The following is a 24581-nucleotide window of genomic DNA, read 5'->3' on the forward strand; positions in this document are numbered from 1 at the left end:
AGTCAACCTGCAAAATGTATCAGAGCAGAAAGAAGTCAACACTTGCACCACAGTGCATTTAGTGAGAATTCATCCTCTCATCCTAAACAAGGATAAGCCACACAACCACCAATTAATTGTAAAGCGACTTTATTGTTCTTTATCAGCATATTATTTTGGTACAAGCAGCACCATTGTAGCTCTTATCTTAAACTATACATGAAATGGAGCCCCTCTGTAAAATTCAAACCAGATGTAATATCCAGCCACCACAGGGTGAGATGAAGTCCAGTGACCTGCATTGTGAAATCCATCTAAACAGAAAAAACAAAAAACAAAAAAAAAAAAAAAAAAAACTGGGGGTGCACTAAAGTTGGAGGAAAAGGCAGGGGAATGGTGCATTAAGACTTCTTCAAAAAGGGGAAAAAAATAATAATAATAAAATACAAGAGTGGAACTCATGAAGAGAACCAGCACATTCAAGCTGAGCACATGCAAGACAAAAGGAGGAAAACAAACATTAAAAAAGTAGTTCATATACATTTATACACACAAAATAATGAGAATTTATTGACAGATGATAAAGATGCAAGTGCAAAAGTTTACAACTTTTGTGAACACAGAATAGTGAAAGACTCTAACTTGAGGCTTCTGGGGACAAGTTTCTGCAATGAATCTTTACCCAGTAGTCCCGTGATCTGTGCCTCATGACTAAGGATTCAGTTTTAGCAGGAATGTAAGCACTGCACAGGGTACACACTGCTCTCATCCAGAGTCTCAGCTGATCTTAACTTAATAACCTAAACCAAGCTGTAAAATCTCAATCTTAACATTTAAAAAGCTACAGCTGTCCACAGTCTGTGATGACAATCTTCTTTGTGGGATTGCCTCCCTTTGAGCCCAGTTCTCCCATCTGCTGGACCACATCCATGCCATCCCGAACCCAGCCAAAAGCCACATGTTTGAAGTCCAGGTGTTCAGCTTTCTTCAGGGTGATGAAGAACTGCGAGTTGTTGGTGTCGCGCCCACGATTTGCCATTGACAGGATGCCCGGGCCCGTGTGCCGTACATCAAAGTTCTCGTCCTCAAACCTGTCTCCGTAGATGGACTTTCCTCCTGTGCCGTCACTCTTGGTGATGTCACCACCCTGAAACACCAAATGAGGACTTGTTAGGGATGTTAAAAATCTGCTGTTGACAAGGAGCTTGACATGTGCTATAACTACAAGCAAACAGCAAGCAGGGTGTATTTTTGTCAACCCTGAGTAAATTCCACTTTGTAGTTATCAGACACCTGGTCTTGATTATTTCCTCACCTGACACATGAAATCCGGTATGATCCTGTGGAAGATGGAGTCCCGCAGCCCAAATCCTTTCTCGCCAGTGCACAGTGCTCTGAAGTTCTCTGCAGTTTTGGGTACAATATGCGAGAACAGCTCTATATTGATTGTGCCCAGATGTTGGCCATCAGCTGTCACTTTGAGGAACACCTGTGGGTTAGTGTCTCTGGAGTGCTCCTGAATTCTGGACATCGGAGGCGAGAGCATTGACGAGGCATCGCCATCAGTTTGGCAGATACGGCGCTGACATTCGCAGAAGGTCTTTTTGAAGGATTCAGCTATCTCAGGGGTTTTGAACTTGGCCGCCAGCTGCTCCACCACACCTTCGCTATCTGAATAAACAAAAAGGAGTGAGGAGAAAGAAGGCCGGTAAACACCACGCTGGCACAGTAACATTTTTAGGCCATCAAAAACATCCTACATCTGCACCATACACAATTTTCTAATATCCCTGCAAAATCAAAGTTAAACACATGCAAGTTGTTTCAAAATCCAAGACATTATTAGTGAGTAGTTACAAACACAAAAAGAACTACTGTCATCACCACAAACAAATGCAGCACCGAACACAACTTCATATCTATGCTGTATGTGTACCTGAGTAATCTGTGGCAGTCCAGACCAGTGAATTTGCTGAGGCGTTCAGGGGTTTGAGCTCCATAGTCTGTGAGATGGTGTGGTTGGCACAAACCCGCAGCACCTGGTCTCTTCTCATCAGGATTCGGTAGAAACGTTTGGTGGGGTGAAAGAGGATCTTGATGTCACCGATGCCACGCTCCTTCCACTGGCTGCTATCCCGGTCCCATCGGTACAGTTTGGTGCGCTCCTTGAACAGGATCTCCTCGTCCTCCTCTCCAGACTTTGTCTCCACCTAAGAGATAAATACAATGCTGATGTATGAGGTTTGGTCCTGCACTTTATTTGGTAAATTTGCATTTAATTTATATAATTGTTCAGAAATGTTAGAGCTCAGCATTATTACATACCTCAGGTAATGATACTATTGGCTCAAAGTGAATTTCCACATTTTTAGGAGCTTCTTCTTCATCACTTCCCTCTTCGTCAGCATTGGTTTTAGGCTCAGAGGTCACTGCAGGCCCAAATACTACAGCTCCAGCGTTTGCCCATGAGAAATTAGCATCTATATAAAGAGAGAAAAAAAAGGGGAGAACTTAATAAAATAAAACAATTAGCAGTAAAACAAGACAACAGCCAAGACAAACAACTTTAGAAAAGGTTTAAAGTTAAAGCCAACCTTTGGTTCCAAATGCAAATCCGTCTGTGTTTTTGGCCAGCTCAGCAAAAGAAAAGCCAGATGTGTTGAACCCAAAGGTGCTGGAGTCTGCAGCCAGGGGAACAAAGACATTTAATAATGAAAAGTTTATAAAAAAAAAAAAAAAATCATGTCAGTATTCTTACAGATTCATTTTAAATGGCTAAGTTAATACAAGAGAGGGATGATGGACCTTTCCTTAAAGTACATAAAGCATATTCGATCTAAGAAGCTGTGCTCAGAATCGTAAATTAAAATATACAGGCAAATTCTGCAAAGATGGTAGTATAACTTTCAGGGGAAAAAAAAAAAAAAGTTTTAAAACCTTATTTTGTGGTAAAGTTAGCAAATGTAAAATAATCTGTCAATGCTAAAGCCATTGTTACATTATTCCAGGCTGCAGGTGAAGATGGTTTGAAGAGAGCTGTTTCAATTTAAAATACCAACACTGATCCTCACACAACAGGCAGATTCAGGTTTTCTGCAGTAACACAGAAGTACTTTTATACCTTGACTTCTTGTTGTAGCAATCAAAGCTGCTGGTTCAGTCTCCAGCTCTGCACTCTTCCTAGTTGACAGGTCAATGGGAGAGCTGCTGGGAATTTCACTTTGAGCCTTGGTTGGCTGGTCTGAGGTCTGGTTGTCTGCTGTAGATGTGTTGCTTGCAGCCTCTACATTGCTGGATGATGGGCCTGGGGCTGGCTCTTCTGGGGCAACAGCAGGATTGCTGGAGGCTACTTCAGCTTGGTTGAACTGAGCAACCTGATACACATTTCCAAATGAAACTCATGTTATTCAGTAGCTACAGTAAAGATATTTTCTCAATAAGCTAGTTGTGTTTATACATGAAAACAATTACAATAGATATGAGCCATTTTAAGTTTGGCCACAGTGAAGTTGAACCTGAGTAATACTGGTGGTATAAACTTGTTTTTAAAGAAGGTATATTTGCTTTTTAAAGCAAAAGTTATACTTTCTGCCTGCACTCAGTGCAATTACCAGGACTTCGTGTGCTTTGCGGACTTCTGTCTCAAAGTCCTCAGGCTTATCCTGGTCCGGGTCACTGTCTGTGGTGCTCAGGCCACAGAAGAAGGTGGCTGGAAGCTGGAGGCTTTTGGCCTTTTCCTCCTCCTCTGGTGTCGGCTTCTTCTCCCACACCACCTGACAGTCTGACTCTAAATGCAGCATACAGCAAGTTTATGGTTAGAGAATGACTGGCAGGGGAGATAAGCATATGTAGAGTTGTATAGAATATGTAGCAGGGTATGGGCTACATACCATCACCACAAGCTGCAGCCTTGTACTCAGGAGGATCAGGGTAGAGTTTTCCATTTAAGGCCTTCACTGCTGATTCGTAGTCCTCATCTAAAGTTTAAAACAAATATTTCCTTTAATTATGTTTGCAAAGAAAATTATAGTCTGTTCAGACTTCAATCCACAATGAATCAAAGATTAAAGACAATTTTGTGTTCTCTGATAAAATCACCAGGATTTGCATCCGCACAGAGGCCAGCTTTGCTCGCATTACTCAATTTTGATGTCAATAAGAGGAGACAAAAGCAACAAAAAACACAAATGGTACAAGAAGTCTTTTGTTAGCATTCTGAATGGGACAGTTACTGTTTTGTCTTATAACAGCAGCAATGATTCACTTTCAAATAAAGACAAAATCCATTCACTGCTTTTGTAAGAAACTAGTCCATTTTTTAAAGCTCCACTTTATTGACATTTATGTCACAAGGCATGGCTATCCTTACACAGACATACCATGCAGTATGTGCATGCTTTAATTTAACAGTGAATTTTTCACGCTTTTAAAAGGCTGTCAGATACCCTATAAAGTCTCGTAGCAGCTCTATGGAGTCAAATGTTTGATTAGTCTATGGTAAACATTAGTGTCGCTGGTTTTATACTACTCTGCTGATCAGCTGTAACAGGCCACGGAGCAAAGTAAGAGTACTAAAAGACAAATCGATGATACATGGTATAAATGAGTGAATGTAAGCTTTACCTTCAGCTATATCAACTAGGGATGTGAATTTAAAGCAAAAATACTTTTTAATTTTCACAGGGACCCATTTCAATTTCTCTATAAAAGCTCCACCCAGCTAACCACTCAGCGTGACACGTTTTATTGGTCTGATGCCTGTTAGTAGTGCATTCTTCTGTTTTATTTTTGTTTAATAGCAGTTGCCAAACAGCTTATAGGTGCACTACTGCTACCTTCTGGTTCAAGTGGCTCATTACTTCCTATTGGGTACTGGTGACATAAAAACAAGGAAACGTGTTCCAAGACAAAAACAATCCCATAAATGATTTAAAAAATAAATAAATAAATAAAAAAAAAAACTAAAAAAAAACTACATGCCTGTTCAAATATTATAAAAATAAATAAAAATCTCTACATCGCCTATGGGCCAAATTGTTATTTTAAACATCAGTATCTGTTTCTGCCCAGAATTTTGTTCTTAGTGCATTTCTACAGTGTCATATCTAATGAGTCACATCACTGACGTTCACTTCAACAAACTCTGTCTTCATATCTTTGGTCTCACCATCAGTTTCATCGCTGCTGATGTAGCCCGGTTCATTCTTGTAGCAGAAGAAGGTGTGAGGCAGTTGGAGCTTCCTGGCCAAAGCTGCCTGCTCAGCTGTGGGTTCCCTGACATACACGACCTCCAACTCTGATTCCTCATCCGACCTACCACTGCTTCCCTCTGTCTGAGGGGATCCTATGATAGATGGATATGAGAAGTAAACAAGTCAGGCTGGGAAGGTACAGTTTCGAAGAAAGGCCAAAATTAAAAATGAAAAGCCTTTATAATCACGTGTTAAATACAAACACACACAAAAAGCATGCACAGCAAAACTGATCATCATGCATTTGATTTGCAACAGTGAGACATGTTTGATTAGGATAGCATTTCTGCATGGTCTCATTACACCACTTACTGTTGGACACATGGCATCGTAACATTAAACAGCATAAATACCTGAGCTTTAACTCTAATTAGCCTTTGCTGAGGTAAACATCACTGCTAGAAATCAAACCAGATGAGGAATTACATTTCATGCTGTTGCCACACACCCAGCACTAAAAATGGCACATGTGACGTTTGCACAGTGCATTCCTCTCTAAAGGAATGCCCTTTGCTCTCAGCTCACCTTTCAAAGACCTTTCTGCTGCTATTCCAACTATCCCAGAGTACAATTGTAGTGTTGTTACTCTTGAATATGGCCTCTTTTTTGTATACAGGACATGAAATAGTAAGATACAGTCCTTCAATCCCAATTAAAGACTCATGTAAGAAAAATCCATCATTAGACATTTGTTATTTGCTAAGGGTGGAAAATATTAAACCAACACTCATCCAAGAGCTCAAACTCATAAGTTCCTGGTTTGACTTTTGAACAGATTGTGTATAAAAGATGGATGTAGACACCAGGAAATCACTGACTGGATTGTGAAGTTCTGAGCGGAGTGTTAGACCTTCATGTTTGTATGGTCATACAGTAGTGACTTGTTAATCACAAGGTAAGGCTCCCTAAAACACACCCTGATTCATTGTGTTTTGACTGCAAATATAAAAAGGATTTGCTCATTGCTTTGTAGCTGGTCACTACTGGACAGTCCAGGCTCTGTTTGGTTACCATCTAAATGGCAGCAGTATCCTTGGCTCCCATTAGTAGTAGCTTCAATGGCTCCTCTCCAAGTTGAGAAGTGTGGACATAGCCACCATGATATCACCCATTAGTTAATGAAGTCCTGTTACAAAGCCTTGAGCTGAGGACTTTCACTGTTGCCATCTAAGTGTTTTCAAACAAGAGTTGGATCTGGCTGCGAAGCCGAACGCTCACTGGACAGCAATTTGTGGTTGGCAATCAATGAGCAAATCCTGGTTAGCGCTCTTCCAAAATGGTCTTAATGTTTCATTAAGTATAACTGGATACTAGCAACCAAGCCCATAAAGTCATCAGAAAAGGGCTCACTGGTCACAGAGTAAGAGAGCCAAATCTGTTGGTTGTTGAGTTCTCTCTCTAATTATTGTAGGGTCTTTACCTTACAATATAAAGCGCCTCAAGGTGACTGTTGCGATTTGGAGCTATATAAATAAAGTTGAATTGTTTTCTATTCAACCCCAAGTCTTCACAACTGTTCTGTGTTGGAGTTGCTTTTCAGACACATAGGCTACAGCCATCTTTTATACTGTCTATCAATAGGACCCACCCACATTGCCTTGCTAACAGTTATTTTGCCTTTCTGCAGTACAAGTGTCTGTATTTCACTGACATTCAAGGAACTTGTCACCAAACTGCTGCTGGTCTGTTTCTGTTTTCATGCCCTGTAAGGGGGACTATAATTTCCATAATGAACAGGTTGTGTTCACTGAGGCTAGAAACTAGCAACTGAGACCATCAAGAAAGCACCCACTGGGGTCAGAGAACAAAGGAGTAGTACGGTCATTCTGCCATAGGCTTCTACACAACCTAATTTCTTTTTGCAATAAGAAGAATTGCCCCCTGCTAGTCAATCAAAAGAATGCAAGTTTAAGTCAGTTACATTTTAGCATCACTCTTTAGACAAAGGGGCTACCTCCATCTTTTATCTATGCTCAATATAAACATAACTAAATATCACACTCTCAAAATGTCACTCATATAAAATCAATCATTAAATTGAATACCATTTCTAATAGGTAAATTAGAGATGGAATTTGTTATTCACCCCTTTTCTGAAGTTATTTCAATGCCTTACACACCATTTTCATGATGACAGATGAAGTCAGATTAAATATTCTCTGCAGTTTTGTGTACTTGTGTGTCTAGACTGTTTAATCTTGTGACATAGGGGCTACTTCAATAATTATAATTAATGTAATGCTGAACAATAAAAACTACACCTTCACACACTTGGCATGCAACACATTAGCTTCACTGTTTCTTTTTTCCCCCACTCCGTGCATCTAGGTTACTTCTTTGTAGTAGTAAGGGGCAGCCATGTGACAGCTGAGAAGTGTTAACACACACTGTAGTGATTAGAGTACCTGGGGGTTCAAATTGGGTGGTTGATGTGCTGGTCCAAAAAGCCATTGGGTTATCTTTGAAAAGCCTAAAATCCAGCCCTAAAGGATGGTAGGTTGTTGGGCGAAGAGAGACTAATTGTGAGGCTGGTATCATAATCAAAAAACAATGCCAAAATTGACTGAAAAATGTGAAATACTGTAGCTGTGCAATGACTGGATTTTATTAATCCTATGGATATGCAATAGGGTTTAATCCCGGGACTCCCGGGAAATGCGATCAGAACCATTTCCCGTTTCCTGGGAAAGTTAAGACGGGAAACCGGGAAAAAAAGTTGCATTAGATAGCCTATAAAATATGCCTGCCCTGAACAATAAAGAAATATCTGTTTAACTTCGAGTGTTTCTTTTCCTCGTTTGCAGCCGCTTACTAACAATCATGAATTAGGATACGGGCCTAATGTGTGAAGAAAGTATCATGAAATAGATTGCTTTAACATATTTCGCTTTTAAAATGGAGTAAAATATATATTTTTTAGGCTATAAGGATTGGCCAGTTTTTCAAAAGACGATTCACAACGAACCTACTTTAACCCTTAGACACGGCGTTATAAATTTGCTGTTGCCACAATGGCAATGACCAAGTCGTAGTGCATTACTCAAGGCCCTGTGTTATGTCATATTATAGTGTAGTACGGTAGATAACTTTTCAATGACTATTACAGCGTTCCACTGGTGGAACGGTGTGCATGACAGCGCAAGTGGCTGAGCCTTTATCAATGCTGTGTGGAGATGAACCGTATTGTTTTGCACCAGCAATTGTAAAATAGCTTGGTATAATTCCATGTACAATGCAGGAATATTCGAATTATATTTGTTAAGGGAGTGTTGAGGAACGATACAACGCCGCATACCTCGAGCACTCGAATGCCGAGATGTAGGTTTTATTGCATTAATCAAGCCAATGTTGCCCCCTACTGGGCATAACAGGACATAGCTGGAAAGCTACCTCTACAGTATCAAAATAGGTTAAGCCCAACACAGGCTACAGAAGGCCTAATTAAAATAAAATAAAAAAAAAAAAAAAAAAAACTTTTTCCCGGGATTCCCGGGAAATGGCTCGTCTTTTTCCGGGATTTGATTCATGTCAGTTTCGGGAAAAATATTAAACCCTAATATGCAACGCACACTATATTGCCAAAAGTATTCACTCACCCATCCAAATCATTGAAATCAGGTGTTCCAATCACTTTCATGGCCACAGGTTTATAAAACCAAGCACCTAGGCATGCAGACTGATTCTACAAACATTTGTGAAACAATGGGTCGCTCTCAGGAGCTCAGTGAATTCCAGTGTGGTACTGTGATAGGGTGCCACCTGTGCAACAAGTCCAGTTGTGAAATTTCCTATATAGAACAAAATGGAAGCTACGAACTGGTAGGCCGAGTAAAAATCAGAGTGGGGTCAGCAGATGCTGAGTGTGCAGAGGTCACCAACTTTCTGCAAAGTCAATCACTACAGACCTCCAATCTTCATGTGGCCTTCAGATTAGCTCAAGAACAGTGCGTAGGGAGCTTCATGGAATGGGTTTCTATGGCTGAGCAGCTGCATCCAACATTTACATCACCAAGTGCAATGTAAAGCGTCAGATACAGTGGTATAAAGCACACCACCACTGGACAGTGGAGATGTGTTCTCTGGAGTGATGAATCGCCCTTCTCCACCTCACAATCTGATGGATGAGTCTGGGTTTGGTGGTTGCCGGGAGAATGGCATTTGTCTGACTGCATTGTGTGCAAGTTTAGTGGATTAAGACTGGGATCTCACTCAAGTTTATATGTATGTGAAGGCAGACAAGTGAATACTTTTGGCAACAGTGTATGTGCAGTACAGTGACAAAAAAATTGTAGATATTTTCTGTATAAGTTTCTACTAAATGTCCAGATATACCTCGTGTATGACTTAAAGCAAATGGGCAGCATGTCGAAGGAAGGGGAACTTTAATCATAATCCACTTTCTGATCCAGTTAAAAATAAAATGTGAGCCATGATGGAGCAATGAGATGCAGATGAAACAGGACAATCAATTAAATATAAGATCAACTGAAACTGTTGTGATACTCATTCAAAAGTAAAGCAAACAAATTTCAGAAACTTTTCTTACCCTTTTCTGGGATTTTGAATGCAGGAGCTGGAAGTGAAGTCTTGGCAGGATATCCAGGATCTTTGGCTTTCAAACCAGATGCTGACTGCTCATTTTCAGAGTGAGATTTAGGAGTGCCAAAAATCTTCTGAAGGCTGTCACTGCCAAAAACAAACTTTGGGGGAGACACCACGGTCTTTGTGGGATTGACAGGACTCTGTGACCCAGCTGCACTTGGCCTAGTGTCTGGAGAAAGCTCAGTACGTTCCTTAGTTGTCTCTTCAAAAACAGCAATGGCTGCCTTCCCACATACAGCAGGAGCAATTGTTGCAGATCCTGTTGTTCCACTGTCTTGTGGTGCAACCACTCTAGATGTCACTGGAGTCATGAGTTGTTCTTTTTCTTGTGAAACCTTGGCCTCCTCAAAGACCTGTTTGAATGCATTTGCAGTTTCCTGTAGCTTGAATCTCACAGCCAGCTGCTCAATCCTGCCCTCTCCTTCTTCAGCAAAGTCCAAAGCACTCCAGACCCAGGCCTTCTCTGCACCTTTCATAGGTTCCAGCTTCATAAATGCATTGATCCACTGATTGGCACAGATCTTCAGCACCTGATCCCTCCTCATTATCAACCTCACTCGTTTGTTGTCATAATTCTGCAAGATCTTGAGATCTCCAATTCCTCTCTCCTTCCACTGTTTAGACTCTTTATCATAGCGATAAAGTTTAGCTCTGTGACTAAAGACCACCTGTTCATTTTCTTCTCCTGTAGAAATGTCCACCAAATCTGGCAAGGGGACCACAGGTTCAAAGTATTGGCCATCCCGTTCGTCATCCTGGGTGACATCCTGTTCATCATCCGTACCCACTGAAGCTCTGCTCTGGTTGAGCTTAGCAGGAGACTTTGAGGGGCTGATGCCAGGTTGGAAGCTGAAGCTGAACCCACTAGTGGATTCCCCAAAGCGGAATAGGTTCTTTCTCAGGGGGCTGCTGGCAAGAGGTGAGGCATATACTGATGAGTCTGCTGTGTCATCTAAAGCCTCTTCTCTGAGGTCATAGTTGTCCCACTCCAAGGTAGGGCCAGTGGTGTCACCTTGAGGTTTGATAAGGCTTGAAACATCATTGGCTGTTGTAATGTCTCCCTGTGCGTCATCGTCTTTGATCTTTGTTTTCTCATCTGTCAAAAATGATTTCAGGTCTTTCAAACCAGACTTCATTTCCTCTGCTTTCTGAATGAGGTGTGCTGTTCTGCCTGTGTCAACCAGCTTGTGTGGGGTTTGTAGAGGAATGTCCAAGAGAAGTCTCTGACACTCTTCAAACTTTTCCTTAAACTCCTGAGCAAGCTCGGGGCTTTTAAACTTGGCAGCCAACTGTTCAAGTTTAGCATCTCCATCAGAGAAGTCATTGGCCATCCAAATCCAGGCTTTGTCTGAGCCTGCAAGGGGTTTAAGGTTCATGGTGGTGGTGATCCAGTGGTTGGCACAAACCTTCAGAACTTGGTCCCTTCTCATCAGTACCCTTAGCCGACCATTTGTATTGTTTTTCAGGAACTTGAGATTCCCCACACCACGTTCTTTCCACTGACTGGTACTCAAGTCAAATCTGAACAGTTTGACACGTTGAGAGTAAAGAACCTGTTCATCCTCTTCCCCTGTTACCAGGTCCACCTTCTCAGGCATCTGGATCACTGGTTCAAACTGAATATCATCATTTTCCTCCGTTTTATACATGCCATCGTCCTCAATGAGCTCATTTGAGGCTTCTGTCTTGGTTGGGGTTTCTTGGAAGGATGTGAACAATTGCTCACCTGCCCTAGAGAAACCTTTGAATTTGGGATCTTTCTGGCCAAACTGAAAGTTTCCACCAGTGGATTTTGCCAAGTCTGCAAAACTGAATGTATTGGCTTTTCCAGCAATTAACGGATTTTGTTCTTCCTCCGTTTGGCCTTCTGAAGGTACTGAAACCATTTCTTTCTCTTTGTGCTTGTCAGCTATACTTTTGAGAATACTGGAGGCAGAACCAGATTGAGTTTGATTATCAGTTGAAGGGGATTCTTTTGGAGGGTCCTGAACTCCAAACTTGAATCCACCAGATCCAATGGGCATTGAAAAAGAGAAGCTTGAAGAACTGATTGTACTAGATTCAGTCTGAGGAGCTTCAAATTTGAAAGAAGCAGCTGAGCTTTTCTCTTTACTTTGACCAAACTGAAAAGTGCCCCCACTTACAAAAGGAATTGTAAATCCAGTTCCAGCAGGCTGACTTGATGAACTCTTTGTTCCAAAGGTAAATTTGAAGGGGGAAGATGAGGAAGCAGTGTTGCTTGTGCTTTTAGCATTAGGATTTGGGGTCTGACAGGAAACACATTTATCGGCAGAGGCTTCATTTCTCACCAGACAAGTGTCACAGTCCCATTCTCCATCCTTCTTACCAAACCTAGCTGCTAAAGAGGCGTTCTCATTTGGAGCTTTGCAGGAAACACATTCAGCAGCTGATGCATCATTTCTGACCAGACAAGCACTACAGTCCCACTGCCCATCTTTCTTTGCAAAATCAGCCTGCGGTACCGACACTGCTGGAAGATTTGACGTTAATGGAGCCCCCTCTGTTGGTTTAGCAGCTGGGTTTGGGCTTCCACAGGCGACACATTTACTGGCAGATGCTTCATTTCTTACGTCACATACATCACAGTCCCACTGCCCAGGCTTCTTGCTAAACTGGGCTGCAAACCCAGAGTCAATATCAGACAGAGAGGGCTGTGCTGCATGTGCACCAGCAACTGGTGCAGACTGTGCTGTGGAAGTTGTTTTAGCTGAGGATTTAAGAACTTTGCAAGAAACACAACAATCTACATGGGCCTCATTTCTTGTAGAACATGATTCACAGTCCCAGTGCACTGGTTTGCTGGCAAGCACGGATCCAAAACCAAATGCACTCGTTCCAGCGTCTGCAGGTTGAGAGGAGCTGAAGCCAAATGTAAATGAAGAGGGTACAGAAGCTCCAAAACCTCCAAATCCAGTAAATGTGGAGCCAGAACTACTTGGCTTTGACGAATCAGTGCCAAATTTGAATGTAAAAGGGCTAGATTTGAAGTCCCCAGAAGCCTGAATGTCGAGCTTTGATGAAGAACTGAGATTGGGGCTTTGACATGATACACACCGTATATCTGTGGGTTTATTTCTTACACAGCACACAGAGCATTCCCATTCCCCTTCTTTTGGTGCAAACTGGGCTGCGATAGATTCAGAATCTCTTGAGGTTTCCTGCCTCTCCTGTTGATTCACCTTTTCAGGTGATTCGAGTACAGTTTTTTGGGCTTCCTCAAACTTGGCTTTGAAAAGTGCTGCTTCATCAACCGTTTTGAAGCGAATGGCCAGCTGTTCAGGTTTGGGCTCCTCATCTGCATAATCAATTGCATTCCATACCCAAGATTTATCAGAGCCAGCATTTGGTTTCAGCAACATATCTGGTGTTATGTAGTGATTTGCACAGATCTTAAGGACCTGTTCCCTTCTCATTAAGAGGCGGACCTTCCCTTTGGTGCTGTGTTTTAAGATTTTAACATTGCCAATGCCCCGTTCCTTCCACTCTTTAGTCTCTGTGTCAAATCGATACAACTTTGCCCTGGTGCAGAAAATTTCTTCCTCTTCTTCCTCACCTGTTTTCACATCTACTTTATCAGGAAGAGGTACAATAGGTTCAAAGTGTGGCCCGTCTTCATCCTCCTCAGCATGAGTGCTGTCATTGTCACTCTCCGCTGCTCGTTCCTGCTCTGCTGGAGACTTTGGCTTGGACAAGTCCCCAAATTTAAATGGCTGCTCCACCTTCCCAAACAGACTTCCAGTGGCTGAGAAGCTGGTAACATTTTTGTTTCCAAAGGTGAAAATACCCGTTTGGCTGGTGGGCTGCTCCTGAGCTGGTAGCTTCTCCGGAACAGCATCTGTTTTATTGGGAATGTCTGATGTGAGAAGACCAAGCAAACTTTCACTGTGCTTAGTTTGAGAAGCCGAGAATGTAAAATCACCGTCATTGGACTTAAAGTTGGAGTTGAATTTAAAAGCAGGCGAGGGTGTTGACTGTGCCGCTGCACCTGAACCAAAACTAGGTACTCTGGGGACTTCAGCAGGTGCCTGCTGGCTGAAGGAGAGCTTTCCAAAGTCCACAGACTTCCCCTCAATATTCTTTGCTTGCTGAACAGGGACTACAGGTGGCTTGGTAAAGTAGCCAGGTTCAGGTAAAGTAGGGTTACTTGTTTGCTGGGTAACACTCTGGCCATAATACTCTTCACCATATGGGGAAAGAAGGCTTGTTGCTGGAGATTCAAACCGCAGAGGTGCACCAAAGACTTGTTCTTGAGGAGTGTAGATGCAGGCTGGGGCTGTCTGCAATGGAGGTGTGTGTGTGGGCTGCTGGTAGGCATACATATGCTGCTGAGGTGGCATACGGTTTACACCATACATTGGGGTCTGTGTAAAGACAGATTAAAAATAAAATGTCACTTAACATATTCTGGTTTAAAGTATTACACTTGTTCAGTGTCAAAATGATAATTACCTTAGTGGGGGTTACATTTGGTGCTGTGCGCAAGAGATACTGAGAGTTGTAAGCTTGAGATTGATTGTAGTACACAGAGGGGCCTGTGGTGGCAACTTAAAAAAAAAAGAAAAAGAAGCAAATATTTGTTACGTCACTAAACTGCTTTGTTAGGCATGTTGGCCAAATAAAATAAATTGTGTAATATAAATGTCATGTTTCAGATATATGCATCGTACTGACCTGTTAGGGGGGCTCCATGGTATGGCTGAACTGGGGTAAAAGGCTCCTGTAGGCCCTCAGCCCCATAAGTCTCACCATACATCTTATGGTGAGGGGAAACTGCACTTCCTGATGAGTTGTGTCTCAGATCATGAACCTCATTCTGTAAAAGAGGTATCATGTGAACTCACTCGATCTGACAAATGTATTAAACTAAAAGTAACATTCAGTTGTCAGTATTTGAAGTACAGGGAAGACGAGGGACAAACTGTATAACATTACATAATTCTTTCTTTAAACATAATTCTGACCTTGAGGGCTTCTACTTGCTGACACAATGTCTGAAGGAGACTCTTCTGGTCCTCAATCCAGTGAGGTGGTGTCTTGGGAGAAATCTGAAAAAAGGATGTGAATGACTTATGAAAAGTCATTGTTTTTTTTTTGTGGCCAGTTAAAGACATAAAAACTGAGAAAGTGTGAATGATAAATAATATAGACCTACCAGTCTTTTTGAAGGAGAGACAATACTTTTATTTGGAGAGGGCGTGGAGAACTTAATGTGAGATATGGTTGCACTGGTTTCTGCCAGATGAGCAGGGCTTGAATGAGGTGGTCCTCTTAGACCCCCCTCCTCCTTCCCATCCTCTTCATCCATGGCCTCCCCACTCTCCCCCAGCTGCTGGTTCACATCATTCAGGAGGTCCACAACTTCCTCCATGGACACAGGGAGCTGGGATACAAAAAGTTTACATTCACAATGCTTCTCCTCAAGCCAAAAATGTCATGAGTTTAACATTAGTTGTGCAAGTTTCTAGTTTGTCCTTTGACATTTTCATGGTTCAAAATTGGGACTCGCCTTTTCAATGTCATCTGCATTGGCGCTGTAGATCTTTGAAAGGTAGGTCCTGAACTTTCTCAAGAACATAATGCACCTGTCTTGAGTCTCCTCAACACCATTGCTGGCCTCTTCTGACAGCCGCTGATAGATCTGTCAACAAATCACCATACATTATAGAAAAATGAGACGTGTACAAGTTGTAAAAGCAATAACTTCAATTTGAGACATCTGAAACCACATAACAGCAGTCTGATCTGGATGAAGTTAAACAATCATTAGTCCTTGAAAAAATTCTTTATTTTTAGCAAGTAGGTTTAGACATGAAACAGCATCTGTACAAAACATAATATCTGAGTGCTTCTTGTGGTATAAACCTTAAAATTTTTAATCCAGCATTAAGTGATATAGTTTAATTACAGCAAATGGAAAAAAGTTATCTATTCTGAATCAGATACAACTTATCCCAGGTGGGGTTTTTTGCTTATTATACATACCTGAGCTAAATGCCAGATGGATGACATGTTATTAACAGTTTCCAAAGTAGCAATAGCCTCCTCTGTTCTTCCTTCAATGTCAAGGAGAACTGCATATGCTATCCTTGCTTCCTCTTCATAACCCTTCACAAACGAAATCTGAAAGGAACACAAACATACACATTTATAAGCCAACATGACACATATTGGGTCTGTCATACTGCAAATTCCTCAAAACAAAAAAATTGTTTATCATGGGTGGATAACATTTGCTGTGGCTACCCTGTGGTGTTTAGACCACAAAACCCAATGATGTGAAGCTTTTTATTTAATCTGAAATCCCTTGTTGAAAATGACAAAAAAAAAAAAAAAAAAACACCTAACTTACCATTTATTGGATTTTAATTTAATCACTTATGAATTAAATGTAAATGAGTAAAAGTATACATGTAAAACATGATTAACCTGAATATCTTTGGAAGGAAAGTGTATAAAGAGAGGGTCGAGGGGTTCTGGTATATTGCGTCTGTTTTTGATCTTCTCCAACAGTGGAAGGACAATTTTCCAATAGTGGACACTGCGACCGATGTACTCCTTCTGGTCATAGTAGGAGTTCACGCCATCCCCCTGGTTATTAAAAACATACAGAAAAAGTGAGCCTGGCACAGTAGCAGGATGGTACACAGTAGCCTTTTGTCACATCATTTCTTAGTGGTTTTAAATCCAGCAGAGAGACAGCCAAGAAAGTGGCACATGTGGCTGTTTGGACATCTTAAACTGCGTTTAGCAGCTGCACACTGAGTGATAGAAAGGAGCAGGTGTGGTGTCAGAGGTCTGAGTTACCTAGATGCTTTATAGCTGTCAGTGCAGCTTGTGTGACTGTAAATGACTGCAGTCCTTATAACACACACACACACACACACACTTCAAGTAAGCTGTGTGTTTATGTACCGTCTGGCTGAGACCCTGAGCCCAGTGGATGGCCAGCGCTGGTTGAAGCCCATGTTTTTCTCTGGCTCTCAAAGTGTTCAGCCCATGCTGCACAATCATCCGCAGCTTGCCTGATACGCCAGGACTGCAAAGCAAAGGGGCACACATCAAAAACACTGAATATATGAACACAATCAATCTTAGGGTTAGTTACAGTTAAATTACTGAAATGAGTTGAGGTTAGTAGCTGGATGAACAACAAATGCTCTTTTATGAATGTAATCTTTTAATGTGAGTTTAGCAAAATAACAGTTGCTCTCTCCATTTTCCTGAGATTTAAAACAGGTAACATAACAATTGAGTTAACCATTTCGAGAAAATACCGAAGAAAACAGTATATCCACCAATAACTCCTTTGACAACCAGAATGCAAAGTTGTGTCGCAATTACATAAAGAACTGAGTTGAACATAGAGGAATAAGACAATAGTAACTTAAAAACAAACATAAGTCTCAAATCAGGATTTATACTGTAAATAGTGTTTAAAACAATAAGTAAAAATAAACCAATCATATCCATTTTGTCAAAAAAGTAGCTGAAGTACTCCTATTCAGAGCTTACAGGCACTGAATTTTTCTATCTGGATCTCAGCAGTACTCACGCTGCTCGTTGGTGAATGAGGCTGTAGATGGCATCCCACCACTCCCTCTGTCTCTCAGTGGTCAAGAGGCGGAGGAGAGGAAGAGGGAGGCAACGAGGCTCAAAGAGCTGCTGTTGTTGTGACAGATTCACTCCAGTGCTGATCTTAGCCGTCTCCTGAAGCTGACAGTGGCTACAGAACACCACACCATATAAAAACACCTAGATGGAGCAAACAAGATGAGGAAAAAAAATAATGTATCAGATGTACCAAAATGAAACAGAAAAATACAAATTGTTCTCATAATTCCAGAAGTACAAGAAGAAAATCATTTTATCCATTCATAAATTCTGCAGGACTTGAGATGGGCTGAAAACAGTAACCCTCATTCTACGTTATGCCCAGCACATACAGAGCAGCACCTTACCTCCAGGTCCAGCAGGCAGATTGACTCTGGTGCATTGGTGTCTAATTTGGAAGTTTCCAGCGTAAGCCGAGGAAAGAGCTGCTGTAGCCATTCCCGCAGTGATGGTCTTTGGTCCAGAAGGCTCCACTGCAATCCCAACCAGCTCAGATGTTGCAAATCACCATTGTGGAGCAGGATGGAGCCTAAAGAGGAAGCAGAAGTTGTTATACTTCTCACTACTAAATGCAACTTCAACTTTTCAAGAGATCTTCAGTATTCAGGAAGCTAACCAGTGTCCAATTTGGCCAGTTGAGAGAGCTCTGGAGCCATGGCAGTAATGGAACGAATGTCATCATTGGCAATATAAGATGATCCGGCAGAGGCCTGTGGGCCCCACAGGAGTTCAAACAGAGACTCCTGACCAATCTGATTCCCAAAAGCCTCCACCACCTACACAGAGAAAAGTTAAAATGAATAAAAACACCACTTTCAGTCCCACCTACGATAATAAAAATAAGACGCAGAAATGATTCATGTTAGTGTCGATGTAAGAATACATCTGTCATGATTGTAACAAACTAGCCAAATGTCTGCAGCCGTAGAATAAAAATCTCAGTAATTAATTACATAGCCCTTCAAAGAATTAAAGAACTTTTCACTTCACAAGCTGAGTCAGAACACATGGTCAGACCTCTCTGATCAAGGCAGATGAATCTGTGCTCAGATTGAACAACATGTGGCCAGCCTGACTCTGTCGGTCATTCGCCAACAGCTCCAGAGGCTGTGGGGCTGTCTGGTCTCTTTTGGTCACTTTTGGCTTTGGTCTAGGGACCTGGAGAAAAAAAAGAAAAAAAGAAAAAAAAATTTAAAAAAGGAAAAAAAAAAAAAAACAACAACAAATTGTATTGCATGTCTAGAAAAGCTGCTTTCACTCAAACACCATTACTAGGTCCTGAGTGAGTTCATAGCAATGCAAAGGGTGAAGGACTTAACAAGTCACACAAAAGTAATTTAGTGAAATAAGGACAGCACAGTTCCAACTACTGGAATACATTTAAAGTAAAAGACATAAAAAGTAATGAATGAATCTGGTTATTTGGTGTGTCAGTACCTGGTATGCCAGTAGGTAGCACAGTGCAGCCAGGTCACTGACAGCCCTCCAGGTCTGTTGGCGGTCCTGAGCAAGCTTCAACAGCAGTGTGCCCGCATGAAGGTAGAGGTGACCTCTCATCTCCACAAACACCTCACAGAGATCGTCTGCATGCCGGCCTGCAACGCTACTCAGTGTCTGCATAGCTTGGTCAAAACTTCAAACAAAAAGTTAAAAAAAACAAAAAAACAAAAAGACAAAATTTAATTAAAAACAGTTTCCTGCAGCTGTAAAAACATGCAACGTAAGAAAATAAATGTTGAAATGTTAAACACAGAAACTTAACACAAGGTTATATTTTGCTGAAACAGTTGCAACAATTTGTCTTCTTGACTTGTAAAGTTTCCTGTAAAGAGTCAAAGCATGACACCTGTATGCTTCTCTCGCCTATAAATCAAGGTGTAAAAGCCTCACCCAGCCACTAAATATCTGAGTGGAACCAATTGTTACACCTAAACAGATCGATTAAAAAAAAAAAAAAAAAAAAAAAAAAAAAAAAAAAAAAAAAACTGTAGAAACAGCTGATTTCATGCCTACAATTTTTAACAATCTAGGACTCACTCTCTGAGTGCATTCAGACTTGGCTGCACACCGCTTTCAGACAGTGTGATTCTCAGCAGGCCGCAGTGAGCCAACAGCAACTCTTTCTGGAGGCGTCGACTCATCTTCTCATTGCTCAAAACGCTGGGCTGAGCCAGGTACTCCTGAAACAAAGGTCATTCACTCTTTAGTAATGTTCATAGACTTAAAGATCGATATTATAAAAGGACCAAAATAGAAGCATTAAGAAGCATACTGGTTCAGCCTATTCAGGTACACTTTACACCATTGTCCTGCTAAAATGACGTCCGCACTGACCTGCAGTGTGCGTACCACCACAGTGTACCAGTCCAGACTGTTGCGCAGCAAGCCCCTTTTCTCAGCAGCCAGGCAGTGTTTAACAGCCTCATCCAGCCGGCCATCCTGACAGAACAGCTGAACCAACTTCACGTTCACGTGGGCATCAGCCGGCCGCGCTGCCAGCTCGGCCTGAAGGAGGTCAAACAACTGGTTCCAACCTTGCTGACCCTGACGACTCAACAGACGTTCCTAAAAGGACCAGCACCGATAAACAGAAGATATTCAGCGTGGCATTTTTTCCACATTAATATGCACCTTCTTCTTGGAATGTTTATAAACTGAAATGAAAATCCCACTTGTGAAAGCGTAGAAGTTTTAATTTAAGACTGAAGCAAAATGATGGATGGAGCAGACTGAACTAGACAACTGTTGGTTAAATATAAGCTAAAAGACTGGGATTAAATGACTTGACAGTTGACAAGGGCAGTGTTTAATGAATGTTTTACTGGAGCTAAAAGAAGAAAGAAGGAGCTTACCTTTAGGTTAAAGACTGCTGGGTTTCCTGGCAGCAGTTTTGCAGCCTTCTCCACCCAAAATTCTGCTCTGCTGTCACATTCCTCCTTACTGACAAGCAAGTCTGCCACTTTCAGCACTAGGTCTCTCTGGGCTGGGTTCAAATCCACCGACCGCTACATAAATAGAGAGGTGAAAGAAAAATACATATTAGTTTATTTAAAAACGACATAGGATTTATTCAAAAGGATTAGACTTCACCCAAAGAGCATCCAAGATATGAAAGACCAGAAGGTGGGTTACTTCATTTACACCCTCATGAACTATAATAAAGTGACTGAATAAACTTGATGGATCCAAAGTCTGAAATTAGTGTCTCAGAAAAACATTTAGTCTTAGAAACCTGAACATATGCATCAAATAGTCTGCCAGATTTTTTTCCTCTCCCTGCTTTGTGCTTACACAAAAAGTAAAAACTCATTACCTCCTCTTCTTTCTCACACTGTGATTATAATTAATTTCTTTTAAAAAAAAAAAAAAAGGAGAGTCTGGAGCTGTTTTTATCCAAGACAAAACAGTAACAGGCTTGCACTACAGATGGCCAACTGTGCATTAAAAACCCTGTGTTTTAACTGAGACACCCCCCACAGGTGGAGAGCACACTTTGAATGCAAAAAGTGGCATTTAAAAGACTGGAAATGTATGTGCTGATGGGCCTCAGTACTGACTTAGCACATGGCTTCAAATCATGAAGGAAACGCAGACTTTTACCAACAGTCACGATGACTTTGTTTCAGGCCATCAACCAAAAGCTGACTTCATTACCATATGCATCAGTTCTTGTGTTCAAGTGTGAATGTGTGTCAATAAACCACTTCCAAGGACTTTAAATGTTCCTAGGAGTTGCTGTTACTAGACAAGAGAGACTAAATAAAATCACAATTCGTTTCATAATACCATTTTATTTTTCCAATCATTTGTCTTCCAGATTTGATATTGTGCCAATAAAATTTAACAGTGCTTTTGGGAAGCTGATGATCAATTCCTGAATGTCAGAGTGAGCTGGGTGATTCATCATTTAAAAAAAATAAAAACACCACAGAGTATTAAACATTCAGTTTGATAGACTACCCAATGCAAAAAAAAAAGAAACACAGACCAAAAGGCCGACGGGAACCACATCTAAAGCCTTATTGTTTGCTATGAGAAATGACCCATAGGAACGAAGAGGATAGTTACCAACCCTTCAATGGAAGCCCAAAATACCAGTTTGGTTGCTCCATCTAAATTGGTCTAAGTATGAATCAGCTGTTGCGCTTACAGAGCTGTTTAACAAAGATTCACTCATGTACAAAGACAATGGGAGCAATTTTAGTTTAACTGTCTTTCTTTGCGACACGTGTCACATGTGAACAAAATGAAGCCAAATTTGACCATCAGAGATTGCAACTAATAGCAACTACAAGGTTTGAGGAAAAAGCTCATCTTTTTCTTTAAATTATAAAATTTTTTCCTCATTTCACACCTACTGAACCTTATGATTTCTTGAACCACATTTTGCCATGTTTTTAAGGAAAAATGCTTCCAGTGACATGTTTTTCTTACCTTGTAACATCCAATTGCCTTGTTGATGTCTCCCTCTCTCTCATAGAGCTGTCCAAGGAATTTGTGTGCTTTAGGATCCCTCTCCTGGACCTTGAGATAGTCTGACACATGCCTAGGAGGAGCATGAAAGACAATATTAGAGACATTATAATGACAGAAAAAGCATTGGGTCAAACAAGGGAGAGGCTCGTATGCTTACCTTTTAGCAAGTTCATATTCCTTTGCTTCAAAGTACAATTTAGCAAATAAAAAACCTTTGACCGGCTTCTGTAGAGAGAAAAACATGTGGACCATAAGAAAATGGATTTCTCTCATGATAGTGAGAAGATGCATTTACACATGTCCTGAAGAGTTATATGGCTTACTGGGATTCAAGTGATCACCAGTATTCATGTGGGAAAAATTGGGGGTGTAACATTTCTAGTTCTGAGACCAAAACTGCAATAGAAACATCCACAATATTAAATTGCAAATCCATCTTCCTTACTTAAAAAAAGGGCCCATTTTGAGCCAAAAAATCTCAACGTGGAGCGCCCACTGCCTATTTAAAGCATGCATGCTTGTCATGTTTAGAGATGGTTCAAGTAGTGAGTTAACTGGGAACATATCAGAATATTGGAGGATATTTCTGTTCATGATCTAATCTTGATTAAAAAACACAAGTGGAGAGTATGTTGTCACCCAGTCTCATGATTTGCACGCAGACTACACAAATTACTGTACACAACAACAACATGCCCAGGTGTTTTGCAGGTATGTGTGTAGTAGTGTTAATATTTTCTATTAATCTAAACTACATCTTTACCCGTACTGGGGCTCCCCCCACAAATGGCATTGGACTAGATGGTTAATCTTACAATACCAGGATTTCTTCTGACTCAAAGAGAGCCTCTAGAGGGGCGACTACACATGCAACCACAATTGGTCCACATACAATTGAGAATCTGTGTTACCTTACTTTAAAGAACTCTGTCCATTTTTCTGTTAATTTTTATCGTTTGATACGCAAAATGTATTCTAAGCTTGAGTACAATAAACCACGTCAAAGAAAAAAAAGAAAAAAAAAAAAATCACAATCACAGTCCAGACGTTTCTTTGATATGAGGCAAAAACATTTTTGGGTGCCAAAACCTTAGTATGCAGAAACAAAACCATGAATAGGTAACACCACTGGATGAGGACCAGTGACCATACCTCAGTACTTCAAGCACTTGCTGATGTACAGTTAATGTACTTAGAGTAGAAGTAATTCTAAGTTATGCTCCTACTCTTCTATATTGTATTTTTACAGTATAGTGTACTCCACACCATGCATGTTAATTAGTTTAATTAAAAAAAATAAACCTAACATAATATGTTGTCATTTTATAGATAACTACCCTGCTGTAGAAGTAATTAAAAAATAAGGACTATCAACGCTAATGAATCAATTTTCACGATCCAGTATAACAATAGATATGACTCTGCATTTTACTTTTTCCTTTCAGTACATTTTTAAGCTAATCACTATTACTTAAACACTTAAGTATCTTTCAGGCTCTTGTGCAGCGCTACAGTTCACACAATACATCTTCTAGGGTTGCCCATCATCCTGAAACCCGATGTCGCTGGGTTTATTTCTGATCAAACATTCTGAATTTCTTTGGGTGCCAGGAGTTCCTCTTGTGTTATCCTACTCAAAAAAAAAAAAAAGGTCCTTGCAGGAATCGCCCCTGATTAACAGACAAGCCTGCCTGCGATTAAGCTAAAAACAGCAATTTCTGCACAGGGTGAGCGTCCTGCTCCCGTTATGAGGGACAAATGAGCAGCTGATTCCTGACCCGAAAGTTAGTTTTTCCAAGTAAATGAAACTTAAACGAGCTGTACAAGCAGTCTAACCAGCGTTCAAGCCGTCTGTGTCGTGGCTAACTAGCATGGCTAATTATTAGCTGGTGCTGCTCTCGGGATCCCATGCCGCGCATTTTCCGAGCATAAAGGGGAGGACACGACGGGGCGTCATCACACCGGCCGGTTAGCTACCTTTTTCACAGCTAACCGGGGGACGGAGGTTATACAGAGGACGACATATGAGCCTACCGAAACACCGTCATCGTAATTAAACCTGCAGCGAGTGCTCACTGAACATGTGTACAGGTCGTATCCTCATGCCGGGTGCTCTAACATGATGGCAGCAGTACGCTAACATTAGCCTCGGCGGGCTTAACTTACCTCTTTGAGTGAGGGAGAGGAGCTCTGAACTGAGGAAACGTAACGGTCCACTTCAATCTTACTTCGCCGCATAGCTTCCAACGTCAAGCGCGTCTACAGCGGCTAAACGTGATACATGGAAAAACAGAAATTTACTGATTCTATTTAAAAAGAAACTGACGCTAAGATCAGGTCGCCTGACGTTAACTCCCCATGATAGTATTGCGCAGTCTCAATACCGTCAAATGGCAGCGGTCACGTGTCCTCTTAACCAATGAGAGGACGCATTCAGTTTGACGCACGCTGACGCACGTTATTTTGAAGGGCTTTGTTACAACCATCTGATAATCCCAATTTCTCCAGCAATTAAGCTTTTATCCTTAATTTGTTAATTATTTTGGCCAAATTTTTATTACATAAATTAAATTAAACAAACAGATGTATCTTTAAATCCTGTCGTATTAAAGCAAACATTTAAAAATGTAACAAATACTA

At 41.1% G+C, this 24581-nt stretch overlaps 1 protein-coding gene across 1 annotated transcript; it reads right to left on the reverse strand.

The window, feature by feature from the left end:
* Window positions 1-112: 112 nt before the first annotated feature.
* On the reverse strand, window positions 113-24305 carry ranbp2 (RAN binding protein 2). The gene is made up of 29 exons (XM_030758652.1): window positions 24108-24305; window positions 22099-22166; window positions 21900-22011; window positions 20318-20470; window positions 19800-20030; window positions 19503-19645; window positions 18903-19098; window positions 18483-18623; window positions 18082-18241; window positions 17813-17994; window positions 17407-17606; window positions 16767-16890; window positions 16281-16442; window positions 15837-15974; window positions 15361-15492; window positions 15007-15234; window positions 14816-14899; window positions 14526-14667; window positions 14304-14398; window positions 9778-14215; window positions 5147-5323; window positions 3870-3956; window positions 3591-3766; window positions 3101-3353; window positions 2574-2660; window positions 2305-2459; window positions 1916-2189; window positions 1295-1650; window positions 113-1126 (listed from the first exon to the last, which is right to left on the reverse strand). Exons 1-29 carry the CDS (start codon window positions 24177-24179, stop codon window positions 821-823), a joined length of 9072 nt encoding a protein of 3023 aa, XP_030614512.1. The 5' UTR covers window positions 24180-24305; the 3' UTR covers window positions 113-820.
* Window positions 24306-24581: the final 276 nt, after the last annotated feature.

The sequence above is a fragment of the Archocentrus centrarchus genome, chromosome 21, assembly GCF_007364275.1.
Source record: "Archocentrus centrarchus isolate MPI-CPG fArcCen1 chromosome 21, fArcCen1, whole genome shotgun sequence".
Classification (NCBI taxonomy): domain Eukaryota; kingdom Metazoa; phylum Chordata; class Actinopteri; order Cichliformes; family Cichlidae; genus Archocentrus; species Archocentrus centrarchus.

Coding starts and splice junctions, on each gene's coding strand:
- ranbp2 (XM_030758652.1), bottom strand. CDS start 24,179: ATGCGGCGAAGTAAGATTGAAGTGGACCGTTACGTTTCCTCAGTTCAG. Junction 14,900..15,006: donor TCTCTCCTTCAAAAAGACTG/GTAGGTCTATAT, acceptor TCCTTTTTTCAG/ATTTCTCCCAAGACACCACC. Junction 2,190..2,304: donor CAATAGTATCATTACCTGAG/GTATGTAATAAT, acceptor TTTATCTCTTAG/GTGGAGACAAAGTCTGGAGA.